This window comes from Octodon degus, unplaced genomic scaffold (genome assembly GCF_000260255.1).
Source record: "Octodon degus isolate 3935 unplaced genomic scaffold, OctDeg1.0 scaffold00067, whole genome shotgun sequence".
Lineage (NCBI taxonomy): Eukaryota > Metazoa > Chordata > Mammalia > Rodentia > Octodontidae > Octodon > Octodon degus.
Window position 1 is genome coordinate 2,568,783 of NW_004524643.1, and position 13,684 is coordinate 2,582,466.

A 13,684-nucleotide genomic window follows, 5' to 3' on the forward strand; every position below is an offset into this window, starting at 1 on the left:
CCATACCTGCCTGGCAAGTGCAAGGTCCTGAGATCGATCCCTGGTACCGCCAAAAAAATAAAAATAAAAAAATAAAATTTAAGGCAAGAATCAAAGTTCTTTACTCCAGAAGGGGAAACCTGGGTATTGTTAAGGTGCTGACTCAATTGCTGGAGTCTCCCCAGGGCTGGAGGGGAGGTAGGAGGTAGGGGAGTCCCTTGTAGGCCAAGCTGCCCTTCCCCTGCATTTAACCAGGGTTGCTCTGCCTGGCAAAGACTCCTTTCCTTCCTGAGGTATCGAGTGATAAGGAGGTCGTGGCTTTGAGATAGAATGTAACTCGAAGTTCTGCAGGGAGCTTTCTTCTTCACCAGTCAACGTGAGGAGTGGAAAGTGTGGGCAATACAGTGGGGCAGGAACATTTGTTTCCAGGGCGCGTGCTGTTTGCTCTGACTTCACTTCAGGAGTGAGGACGGGCCGTCCCTCGAGGGGCTGCAGCTCTGGGCAGCGGGCAGCCAGCAGGGCCCCGGGCGGGCAGTGGGCGGTTCTCTGCTCCCGTATAAACAGGACTATGTCTCACACCCTCAGATCAGACAGCAGATGGAGGAACAGGTGGCGCAGAAGTCCTCTGAACTGGAGCAGTACCTGCAGCGAGTGCGGGAGCTGGAAGACATGTACCTGAGGCTGCAGGAGGCCCTGGAGGACGAGCGCCAGGCCCGGCAGGACGAAGAGACCGTGCGCAAGCTGCAGGCCAGGTGCCCGAGCAGTTTGTACACTCTGTTTCACGTTCTGCCCTGGGCTGATGCTTTCTTTCAGGGACCGGCACTCGGGAGAAGGAGGAGGGTCACAGCCCTGGTGGTGGCTGAGTGCTGGAGAGACCATAGACGCTGCTGGCTTGGTGTCTCTCTCACCTGGGGCAGTGCGTAACTGGGATCCTGCAGCCCCAGGCTGTGGGCTGGTACCTGGTCAGTGCCCATCGGGAACAGGGCTGCATGGCAGTGGGTGAGCGCAGGCAGGCAAGCTACGCCATACCTGTATCACAGCTGCCATCGCGCAAATCACTGCTTGGCCCCACCTCTGTCCAAGCAGGGGCTCTAGAGCCTCAGGAACAGGCACCCCACCATGAACTGTGTGTGCGAGGTATCTAGGTTGCCAGCTCTTATGAGAGGCTCGTCCTCCGACCACCCTGCAAAGATCCCCCTCAGTGCTGTCCATGGGAAGGCTGTCTTCTATGACACCAGTCCCTGGAGTCAAAAAGGTTGAGGACCAGTGTTGTAGAAGGTATACCAGGATCAGTTCTGTTGAGAACTTGACTTCTTCACCCTGGACCAGATGAGAGGCCCTTAGTCCTTAGTGTGTTGGGATGAGCTTCAGGCTGGAGGGGCAGACGGCTGGGGGTATGAGGAGATGCTCTTGCTTCGCCTCCCCTCCTGTCCTCTCCCTTCCTGTGCTCCTGTCATGACCACCTTCCCTGTGGGCAGTTAGTACATGTGCACAACACATTTTAATTCTTTTGTTGTGCTCCCCACCCCTCTCTCTTTTTTTTCCTGTCTTTTTGAAACAGGCTGTCACTGATTTTCCTGCCTCAGCCTCCTGAGTTACAGGCATGTGCCATCACTTCTAGCTTCTCCCTTCGTCTCTTGATCCGGTTTTTGTGCCAGTACTACCATGCTGTTTTTTGCTTGCTTATCACTGTAGCTTTGCAGGATAGAACTTCCGATCTGACTTTGGTGCCTCCTGCTTTGCTCTTGTTACCCAGGATTGTTTTTGGTATTCTGGGCCACCTCTGCTTCCATGTGATTGGAATTGCATTAAATCTGCATATCAGTTTTGGAAGTGTGGCCATTTTGACTACATTGATTCAGCCTGTGCAGGAACAGGGATATTGTCTTACTTTTTTTGTTGCTGAGACAAGATACCCAACACCCAAGTTAAAGAAGGAGGAAAGGTTTATTTGGCTCACAGTTCATGGAGCTTTTAGTCTGTAGTGAGCTGGCTCCAAGATCAGGTGGCAGAGCAGAAGGGCGTCGCAGAGGAGAAACAGCTCATGACAGCAGGGCAGGCAGCAAAGCAGCGCAGCAGCAGGTCTGCCTTTATGTCTCACCCAGGCTCCCCACCCTTAGGATGGTTCTTCCCACACCATCCCAGGGTGGAGCATCATTTTTTACTTTATTTTATGTATTTATTACAGGGTCTACAGGGTCTCACTGCGTAGATTGACTCATAGTGATTCTCCTGTTTTCAGTCTCCCAAGTGCTGGGATTATAGGAGCATACCACCACACCCAGTCTCAATCACTGTCTTAGCTCGCCCCACAGGTGGGGCTGGCATGGCAGATGGGGGTCAAATCCCAGCTGGCAGGTGGGGATCAGACCCCAGCCGGCCTCTGCACTCTGCCCAAGCAGATGCTTTAGTCTGCTGAGCTATCTAACTGGATCCTTAACCCTAGCATCACACCCTTGGTCCAAGGGCCACACACCCTGGATCAAGCTGCCTCCAAAAAGCACCACCTATGGCAGCATGAGGCTTTGGGGGACAGTTAGATACAAGCCATAGCAGATACCTTCCCGTTTTTGTGTTTTTTTTTTTTTTTTTCTTGTGGTACTGGGGATTGAACTTGGGACCCTGTGCTTGCCAGGCAAGCACTTATTCTACTGAGCTGTCTCCCTGGCCCTCTGTGGTTGTCTTTGATCTCCTTTTTCAATACCTAAGTTTTCATGGTAGAGTTCTTTCACTTCCTTGGTTAGGTTAATTCCTAAATGTTTAATTTTTCTTGGTGCTGTTATGAATGATATTTTTCCCTAATTTCTTCTTTGGTGAGTTAGTTCATCATTGGCATACAGGAATGTGATTGATTTCTGTGTGTTGATTTTGAATTCCACTGTGTTGCTCAGTTTAGTTATTTAATGCTAGTTCCCTATAGAGGAAATGCTTTCAGTTTTTCTCCATTTAATATGATGTTGAAAAAAAAAATACGATGTTGATGGGGCCAGGGAGATAGCTCAGTAGAATAAGTGCTTGCCTGGTAAGCGCAAGGCCTGAGTTCAATCCCCAGTTCCAGGGGATATATATATCTCCTTGACAGTGAGTTTGTCATAAATGGCTTTCATCAGATTGAGATAAGATGCTTCTCCTTGGTGGGTTTTTTTTATGTTTTTAAATTTTATTTTTTATTTTCTTTTTGAGACAGGGTCTTACATTGCATATCAGGCTGGCCTTGTGCTCACTTTTGTAGCCCCCAGGCTGGCCTCAAACTCACAGCAAGTGTCCTGTCTCAACCTTTGCCTCATCAGTGCTGGGATTACAGGCATGTGCCACCATGCCCAGTTCACAAATGGATGTTGATTTTGTCAGTGGCCTTTTCTGTATCTGTGCAGTGATCATGTGATTTTTGTCTGTGCTTCTGTTTCTATAATGTGTTACTTATTTTGATTGGCATGTGATGAACCATCCTTGCATCTTGGACGAAGCCTGCTGGGTCATGCTGCATGATCATTTCATGATTCGTTGCATTCTATTTGCCAGACTTTGAGGATTTTTTGCTTCTATATTCATTAAAGAGATTGGCCTGTGATTCTCTTTTGCTTGGCTCTGTCTCTGGTATTAGGATCAGGGTAATGCTAACATCAAGGCTAACTTTGGGGCTGCCCTTTCGGTTTCATTGAAGAGTTTGAGGAATACTAGTGTTAGCAGTGGATCCTTTGGGACCTTGGCATTTCTTTCTTTCTTTCCCCCTTTTTTCTTTTCTTTCTTTCTTTCTTTCTTTCTTTCTTTCTTTCTTTCTTTCTTTCTTTCTTTCTTTCTTTCTTTCTTTCTTTCTTTCTTTCTTTCTTTGCATTTCTTGGTAGCTTTTTTATTAGTGCTTTAATTTTTTTTTGTTTTATTTATTTATTTCGTTATTTTGTGTATGTGTGGCCAGCTCAGCCCACCAGGGGGCGGGGCTGGCTGGCATGTGGTGCTGGGGGATTGAACCGTGGTCCCTGTGCTTTCGCTTAGCTTGTTCTAAGTAGGTGCTTTAGACCACTGAGCCATCTCACCAGCCCCTAGTGCTTTAATTTTTATTGCCTGTTACTGGATTCAGAGTTTTTCTATCTTCTGTGTTCAGTTTTGGTAATTTGTATGTCTGTAGGAATGTACTCCTTTCTTCTGAATTCTGCAGTGTATTAGTTACTAGTGGTGTTCTGGATTGCGACAGTGTCTTTTTCATTTCCCGTTTCATTCATTTGGGTCTGTACTTTCTTAGTAAGATTGGCTGGGGTTTTTACTTTTCTTTCAAAGAACCAGCACTTCCGTTCATTATTTCTGTGTATTATTTTTTAGTATCAATTTCATTGACTTCTGCTCTGAGCTTTGTAATTTCTTTCCTTGGACTACTTTGGCATTGGGTTGTTCTTCTCTAGGATGTTAAGGTGCATCATTAAGTTATTTATTGGGGCTCATTCTGTTTTTCCGACATTGGTGTTCACAGCTCTAAACTTCCATTGCTGGCATTGTGTCAGAGAAGTTTTGAGTATGCTGTTTCTATTTGGTCATTGAGGAACAGGAGCATTCCTTCAGTAATTACTTAAAACTGTAGTTTGTTTTCTGTTTTGTTTGATCTTTTTGTCTTTTTGAGACAGTCTTGCTCCACAGTTCATGTTGGCCTTGAGCTCACTTTGTAGCCCAGGCTGCTCTTGAACCCACAGTGATCCTCCTGCTTCAGTTCCTGAGTGCTGGGATTACAGGCGTGCACTGCCACAACTAGCTGGTATTCATTCAGAAATGGGTTAGCTTTTGGAATTTGAAATGGACAAGTTTGCCCCATCTAGTGGTCATTTTAAGTGCAGCAAGTTCTTTTTCCCAAAGTGCCCAGAGGCCTGGCCTGGCTCTGAGAGCCACTGGGTCAGACTGGCAGAGGGTACCTGCTCCCTGCTGCTTGGGGCAGGCTTAGCAGAAGCGAGAGAAGTCAGCTCAGAGTTGGGCTCTGTAGCAGGGAGGGTAAACCAGGCTCAGGTTAGTGTAAAGGGCCTGCAGGGAAATCTCCGCCCTCTCCTAAAGCAGCAGTGGGTCTTGGAGTCCTCGTACCTCGTAATGCACAGTCCTTTTGCTGTCATTGACAGAGGTTTCTCCAGAGACAGACTTTGCAGTAGTTGTTTAAATACAAGAAATTTGTCTAGAGTCATCTGGTCTGGCAGTCTTTTTCATTAAAATTTCATTTATGTAATTTTTCTTTTTTTTTTTTTTTTAATTTTTTTTATTTTATTTTATGTGTGTGTGTGTGTGTGTGACCAGCTCAGCCCACCAGGGGGCAGGGCTGGCTGGCATGTGGTGCTGGGGGATAGAACCGCGGTCCCTGTGCTTTGCTAAGCTTGTTCTAAGTAGGTGCTTTAGACCACTGAGCCATCTCACCAGCCCCTCATTTATGTAATTTTTCTATGCCTAGTACATAGTGGATGTGTAAGGAATGTCTTCTGAGTGACTGGGTGTATCCCGGTTCAGCCTGGTGCATCCCGCGGTCTCTGCCCTCTGATGAGACACAGCTCATGTACTGAGGGGCGCTGGACTTCCGTAGCGGGTGTGGGTACTTGGGTCCTGGTGTTTTCTGGCCATGTAACTTTACAAAGGCATTTTACTACTTTGGGCCTCTGTTCCTTATCTGTGAAATGAAGGTCACTGCCAGCTTCGCAGGGCTGTGCAGGTGAGGTGGCATGGGCGCGATTCTTTGAGCACTGGAGGGGCTCCGGTCGTTGAGGAGTGCTGCTTTGTTTCTTCATCTCCTTTGCATAGAATTTTGAGATACAGCAAGCATTCAAGAAGACATCGACAGACTAGGATGGTAGCTTTAGACCATGAAGACAGTGTAAAATATCCAGAGAACAACAGATGTGTCCAGGAGACACAGCTTCGTAGCAGTTCATCTGATTTTTTGTTTGTTTGTTTGGCTTTCATTTTTGGTGCCGGGAATCAAACTCACAACCTTGCACGTGCCAGGCAGGTGCTGTGCCGCTGAGCTGTCTCCCCAGCCCCATAGCAATTCATTCGCAAAGGTTCCGGGGTTCACTGCCGTGAGATGTGGTTGCCAAAGCCCTCACAGCTTTAATGAAGGTGCCATCTCCAGAGCAAACAGAGCCCTAGTCCTGCTGTGGCCATCTGAGCTGTTACTCACCCTTGCTTCCAGGTAGCTGTGTAAGTAGTTTACACGTGCTGTCCCATTTCATACAGACCCCTGGTCGTGGAGAGAGGGTCTGTCTTTTTTTTTTTTTTTAATAGGTCTTTTTTAAAAAACTCATTTACATATTTTATTTGGAAGTGTTTACATCAATACAGTGAAACTAAAGTTTAGAGAATAGATGTCATTAGTTTAGATATCATCAGTTTATTATAAAAGAGACATGGAAGGACTGGGGAGATAGCTCAGTAGGATAAGCGCTTGCCTGTCAAGCTCAAGGGTCTGAGTTCAGTCCCTGGTTCTACCAATAAATAAATAAATAAATAAATAAATAAAATAAAAGGAGACATGGAAATTATGTACATGATGAAAGATGGCAGAACCTCAGTGGAATGGGCAGCAGTGTATGATGCCATTTCAACAGTGATTTACTTCACTCTACATATTTTCCAAGAATGTCACCATCTCTAAACAAGAAGTAATCCTTGTCGTCTAGAACTACTTTGGTGCCTCCATATTCTGGAAGAACTTCATTTCCCACTTTCACACTAAATGGTGGGATCTCTCCACCCTTTCCCTTAGAGCCGGACCCCACAGCTACCACAGCTCCCTGCAGCACTTTGCCTTGAGATTTTTCTGGAAGCATAATGCCTCCTTTGATGACAGTTTCGGCTCCGCTCCTTTCAACCAACATGCGGTCAAACAGCAGGAGAAACTTCGAAATGCCTGTTCTGCCATGGCTCCTACCCCACAGCTCACACCACTCCCACGCCCATACCGCAAAGAGAAACCCACTCTTCAGCCCCTGGATGTGTGAAAGTTAAATAGGTCTTATTATGCTATCCAGGCTGGCTTTGAGCTCTTGGACTCAAGCAGCCCTCCTGCCTCTGCCTCCCAAGTAACTGAGGAGTCTGCCACTATGCACTTACTCTTTTTTTGTATAAATAAGTGAGGAGGGCTGGTGAGACGGCTCAGTGGTCTAAAGCACCTACTTAGAACAAGCTTAGCAAAGCACAGGGACCGCGGTTCAATCCCCCAGCACCACATGCCCGCCAGCCCCGCCCCCTGGTGGGCTGAGCTGGCCACACACACACACACACACACACACAAATAAATAAAAGAACATTTAAAAAAATAATAAAAATTTTAAAAAAAAAAGTGAGGAAGGTGAGGAACAGAGGATGAGCCACTGAGGTCATCAGTCAGGTTTGTTCACAGACCACAGAAGCCACCTTGGATTACCTAAAGCAATAAGACAGCTTACTGGAAATTCTTAAAATAGCTCCCCGGTTCCACAGAGTCTGATGGCGGGCCCTGGACATGAATCGGGAGGGCAAGCAGCCCAGCCTGTAGCCCTGGCCAGGCTCTGGGGGATCCATCAGGCCTGGCTATCACTGGGTGTTGCTACCAGCAGCAAGATCCACTCTCCACTGCCTGTAAAGCTTTGTGTCAGTCACTCTGGAGTCACAGGTCCTCTACTCAGCGGGGCTCAGCTTGTTCCGCCACTGTGCCCTGGCTGCCAAGGGACACAAGTCTGCCCATGGGCAGGGCTGCCCACCAGTGCCCCTGCTGTGGTGTAGTCCTGGGACATGAAGGACTCAGAGGCTGGGCTGCTTCCTGCTTTCCATAACTTTTCCACCAGAGAGAAAAGTGAGCCCTTCCTGCCTTGTTCACGGTGGTGTCCTGTGTCATTTGGGGTCTGTTGGCAGTTGGGGGTCTGGCTCTCAGCCTTTTCTGCTGTTTTCCTTTTCCTGCAGGTCCTGGCAGCTGACCTGCCCTGGACTTGGCTTCCGGGCTCGTGCATCGATCTGTGTCCTTGGCAGGGCTGGCCTGCTCCCCTGGGCGGGCCGGTGGGGTGTGTTGATCTACACAGTCGCATGGTTGGATAAGCAGCCAGTTAGTGAAGATAACGGGCAGACTGGGTTGAGACCGGTTCTCACCTGGGCGCCCTACGCAAACCCTGAGGGTTTCCATTGCCTCATCGCCGACGTGCAATAACCCGAGCGGGCTCGCTGGGGGATTAGCAGTAATAGAGTTCAAGTGCCTGGCACCTAGCAATTGCTCAGTAAATAATCTGTGTTCCCCATTGTGTCAGCTTTTTCTCCCTTTGTCTTCATTACCTTGTCAGCGTTTTCCTTGGTAACAGGTCTTTTCTGGGTGAAGAAGTGTTTTAATATTGTAGCAACCAGACAAAGGTCGAGACTTGGTGCCCCCACCGGCAGGGGAATGAGCTAGCGTAGGTCACTTAACCTCTGAGTCTCAGCGTCCCTGTCTCTGAAGTGTGAAGACTGATGGCACCTCAGTTTCCTGAGGAGCCTCATGGAGAAAGCACCCTTCACTAGCTCAGTTCCTGGCACACATTCAGGTTGGCGGAAATACTTTCTCCCTCCCCCTTCCCTCACTCCTCAAAACAGGGTGGAACTTAGGAGAAGGTGCAGGACACCTGGGCCCTGTAGCAACTTGCAGTGAGTCTCTGGCCCCCCACTTCCTCCATTTAAAGTGGGAGACATCAGGTGACAGTGAGTGCTCTTCCAAAATGTGTCCCTTATCTGCCTGGGCAGGCTCTGACCCTGAGTGTCTGCCACACTGCAGGTTACTGGAGGAGGAATCTTCCAAGAGGGCAGAGCTGGAGAAGTGGCACCTGGAGCAGCAGCAGGCCATCGCCACCACAGAGGCAGAGAAGCAGGAGCTGGAACACCAGCGCATGGAGAAGGAGCGTGCACTGCAGGAGGCCATGGCGCAGCTGGCGCAGCTGGAGCTCGAGCGGAAGCAGGCGCTGGAGCAGTATGAGGTGGGCAGCCTGTGCCCCCATGGATTCACCCTTAGACACCACGTACCCCAGAACTGGCACCTGACTGCCAGCAGGAAGCTGTTTGAAAGGAGACAGGAGATTTTTACAGGAGTGAGGTGCATGGAGTTGGACCCAGATGGCCTTGGAGGGCCGGGTGGGAGGGAAGTGGCTGAGCTCCTGGGCCTGAAGCTGTCCCTGGCAAGCTGCCCCCTGCTTACTGGCAGATGCTGTCCCCAAGGAGGTGCCATGGAAGCCCATGGGGTGATCACCGTGAGCCCTAAGTGGCAGCTGGAGAGAATCCCTTCCTGGTTGTGCTTTGCAGCACCTGCCACTGACAAAGCTTGCTTGGTGCCAGCCAGTGAGGGGGAGTAACTCTAGGGACACAGCTTGGTGGGTGGTAGATTTGGAGCTGGGAGGCAGGAAACTATAACTGGCACACAGCCAGTTATATAGTTCATGGTCGGCAGCCCTGAACATGGCAGAAGGCCAGGCTTTGGAACCAGGAGTTCAGTCCTGGCTCTGCTGCTCACTCCTATGTGGCCTCAGGGAGGTCTTAAGCTCTGTAAATGCCAGTTTCCTCTGCTGTACAGTGGAACAGTAAGTGAGCAAGCATACAGTAAATGCCCGCCTTGTTACTCGGTTCTTAAAGTACCTGTGGGCCTGCGAAGTCCAAAGTCCACTTTCATTCCAGGGAGTCAAGAGGAAGCTGGAGATGGCAACTAACCTGACAAAGAGCTGGAAGGACAAAGTGGCCCATCATGAAGGATTAATTCGATTGATAGAACCAGGTAATTGATTCTGTGGAGCAATCATGTTTATTTTTAAAATTTATTTTTGCTGTGTGCACTGAATCGGAGTTAAAAACAAACCAACAAACCACCTTTGTAAGCCCACATGTGCAAGACCCAGCCTGACAGGTTAACTTCCCCGTGACTCTGGTCCTCCATCCCTGAGCCCCTGGGTGTACTTTTTCTGACTTCTGCCCAGTGCTCCTGAGAGGGATGCAGAGAGAAGCAGCTGGCCTGTTGTGAGCCTTGGTGGCCACAGGAAGCCAGGCTCCTGAGTTCAGGGCCTCTCTGTCTCATAGGTTCCAAGAACCCTCACCTCATCACTAACTGGGGGCCTGCAGCCTTCACCCAGGCAGAGCTGGAGGAGAGAGAGAAGAACTGGAAAGGGAAGAAGACCACGGAGTGACCGCCGGGCGATGCCCCTCTGCCATGTAGATACGAGTGTGGCCCCAGCGCTTCCAGCTGTAGATGAGGGAACCGGCTTTGCTGCTTGGACCTCTGCTCCCCTGCGGCCTCTCCTGGGACCCAGCCCCTGAGGAGGCCTTGTATTCCTGCCCGCTCGCCAGCTTCCCCCAAAACAGTCGGTGTTGTCAGGTGCTTCCTTTACTCTTTCTCCGACACTTTGGGCTTCTGAAAGTTCCACAGAGCTTAGCTTCTCTTCGGAATGAGGCCTGGAACACAGGCGGTCCCGTCACGTGCAGAGCTGTGGCCTGGGTGTCCTGGTTCCTGGCTGCGCCTTTCTTCCTCTGAGTGCCTGTTTCAGGGAGACAGACCAGCCAGTCTGCCTGAGACTCGTGGGGCGTCGCGGCCGCGCTGGACCTGCCTTCCCTGCTCACCCTCCCAGAGCGTGGCCTCTGCGCGTAGCTCTTGCCCCAGCCGCGGGGCGCTTGGCGTGCGTGGTTCCTGTTTCCTTCCGCTCCCCTTGAAGAAGACATTCCTGTGGCCCCCTCTGTCAGTGAGAACAGGCTACCGGCCCTGTGCCAGGCAGCGAGAGGATCACGTTCAGTAAAGGGAAGAAGCCAGTTTGAAATAAAAGTTATTTGGATAATTTCTAAAGCAGATTATATGCTCCGGGGCAGCGGGAAGCTGCAGTTAGGTGTAAATGTCAAGACACGCTGACGCCCATTCCCCGCCATGGAGCTAGCTCATCAGTGGGGCAGTTTTGCTGCTTTCCCGTGGGTGCCAGGGAGGACATGCTCAGTGGAAAATAAGTGTCACAGGGAAAGCGATCAGAGTTTCTGTGCATCTGATTAGAAAGAAATATTGGGAAAGATCTCATATCTATCTTTGGGTTGAAGTAATATTTATGAAATTAAGCCTTCCAGTATTAGTAATTTATAAGCAGCAGTAACTTCATGGACAGCGACGCATAAAGTTGTACAGAAATAGGGGGCGATTCCATGCTTACACAAAAGGCAGAGTTCAGCAGACAGGCGCCAGTCCTGTCTGCAAGCACTGCGCCCCGAGCGCCCCTGCCCTCGCTCACAGGAGCGCAGTAAGGACGCTCTTCCCGTGGGGCTCCGCGGCTCCGCAGTCTGGTGTTTTGAGATTTCAGGGTAGGTATTTATTTACACAGGAGGAAACTGGAATGTAATTCCATAAATCTTCACCTTTATGACTGGAAAATATTTGCTAATGAAGTAGTCTTTAAAAATTTGTCTTAAGGTTTTTACTTGTTTTAAAGTGTAATTTAATGCTTTCTTACAGTTGCTGTTATAATGTTTAGATTTTTATCTGAAATATCTTTATCATGTGCGTTCCAAATGTAATGGTGAATTCAGGGTGTTGGTTTCTGACCAGTCATCTATCAGTATTATCATTTTATTCAGTGGCTGGCAGGGACATCAGACCAACTGAGAGCAGAACTTCCCTGTGACTGTGCTCCATGACATGCAGGGGACTCTGTGGACCCTGGTAGAAAAAAAGGAGAGAGACCAAGGAGCCAGTGACTTCCTGAGACAGCGAGTGGGGCAGGAGGGGGAGGGTGTGGCCTGTACCCACTTCCACACTGGACAGAATGTCCCTCGGGACACCTGGCTGCTCCTCGGCTGAGAGCTTGGCCTTGCTGTCAGTCAGGCTCAGGCTGCAGCTGAGGTGGCCGCTTTCTAGATCTGACCAAGCTGCGGTCCTGGCAGACAGCTCTGCTTAGTGCTGGGTGGTTCTGGTTTTACATCCTGGCTTCAGTGACACCATCCCCAGGGGGCAAAATCTTTTTTAAAAAACATGTAGAAAATACAGCATAAAAATGAACTGTGGTGGATGACATTTTGATACCAAATTCAAAATATTTAAAGTAGCTGCCAGAATACAGTACCTATTGACCTCTGGTTTTGTAATTACTGTACAGCAGATTTCAGGAGTGTTTGAATATTTATCATAATCAGGCCCTTTTCCTCAGTAAATCGAGATAAGGATCATTTGAAGGAATTATGCATGAAAAAGTTTGAAAATGTCTTTGTGATTTGCTGTATTAAAGACCAAAATATAATTTTCAAACATTCTTATCTAAACATTGTATAATGCAATATACTCAACTTTCTTAATTTTTTGCTAATTTTTCTAAGATATATTAAAATATTTTGTGTATTTTTTTTTTTAGTAACTGGACCCAGTAAGAAAATTAAAAACATCAGGACGTCATACACTTTAAACTGTTGGCTTAATAAACAGTGGGGCGAAGCAGTGTGTGTGTGTGTGTGTGTGTGTGTGTATGTGCGCGTGTGCATGTGCGTGCGTGCGGGCATGTGCGCAGGCGCCCATGCTCACTCTCTGATGGCCGAGCTGGACAGGCACCGGGACCCTCCCCGACAACGTGGGGCTCAGGGGTAGACCCCACACAGTGAGCGCTGGCTCGGGTTTGATGTCTGAGTCACCGGTGTGGGGAAGCCACCGCTGACCCGACAGCTCACAGACAGGAACTTCTCAAGAGGCTGGCTCCTCATTGTTGCTGTCCCCTCCAAATCCCGCCTGTTTTCCTGAGTGTTCCTTTGTTTTCTTCTTCCAGAGTAAACAATGGGCCTCTTTTGGTTTGCCTGACTGCGCCGGGGCCTTGGGGTGAGGGGTCTTGGGGTGAGGCCTGGCTGCCTCTGCTCAGAGGGAGGTTCTAAAAACTGTCCCTTACCTAGTGCTTGGGTGCTTGGCTGGGGGTGCGGGAGGGCTGTGTTGCCCTCCAGGGAACATTTGGCAATGTCCGGAATTTTTGTTTCTCCAAAGGGGAGGAGTGGCAGCCCCGGCTGGAGGCCTGAGAAGCTGAAGCATTCCTGGCCTGTGGTGGTTAGCGGTGGGGTGAAGCCAGCCTGCTGTGGCTCCCAGCAGCCCCTAGCTGTTGGGGTTGGGGTTGGGTTCGGGAGAAGCGTGGAAGCAGCCCTCCGATTCTCCTGGGGAAGAGTTCCTGAGCAGGCCGTGGAGTCTGCAGAGGCCTGAACATGTCCAAAGAGCGTGCTGGAGGCTTCGCCCCAGTGCTGGTGTTGGCCGGGGACCCGGCCCAGCTCTGCACCTGTGCCCACAGGAGGGCACTGTGAGTGGATCCCTGTCCCCTAGGAGTGAGGTCGGCTCTGGAATCTGCCTGGGAAGGGGCAGCAGGGAGCCCTTGCTCCGCCCCCCAGGCAGGGTGCTGAGGGGGAAATCTCCGAGCCGGCAGAAGCTCAGGGCTGCAGGAGCGCTGTCACTGCGCTGCCTGCGGACCCCGGGTTTTTGTTTTTCCTCTTTTGGTGCAGGGTCTCACTATGCAGCTTGGATTCATAGTGATCCTCCTGATTTCTGCCTCCCTAGTGCTGGGATTACAGGCGTTCGCTGCCACGCTCGGACTCCATCGCTGGCTGAGCGCACCCGGGGGCAGGGCTGGTGCGGCATGGGGTGCCAGGATCGAACCGTGGGCCCTGTGCTAACCTAAGCAAGCACTTAGTCCGCTGAGCTATAACGCAGGCCCTTGAGATTTTTGTTCTGGGGCTTTCTTGGAGCGTAGCTCAGGCTGGCTTCAAA

The 13,684-nt window shown here is 49.9% G+C and overlaps 1 protein-coding gene across 1 annotated transcript in view; it reads left to right on the forward strand.

Moving 5' to 3' along the window:
• Positions 1-10,551, forward strand: part of Swap70 (switching B cell complex subunit SWAP70) — a 99,519-nt gene extending 88,968 nt beyond the window's left edge. The window contains exons 9-12 of the mRNA XM_004634866.2: positions 565-731; positions 8,717-8,915; positions 9,607-9,703; positions 10,003-10,551. Of these exons, the coding sequence (XP_004634923.1) occupies positions 565-731; positions 8,717-8,915; positions 9,607-9,703; positions 10,003-10,109 (570 nt within the window). The 3' untranslated portion in view covers positions 10,110-10,551. The remainder of the gene's footprint in view (positions 1-564; positions 732-8,716; positions 8,916-9,606; positions 9,704-10,002) is intronic.
• The last annotated feature ends 3,133 nt before the right edge of the window (positions 10,552-13,684 follow it).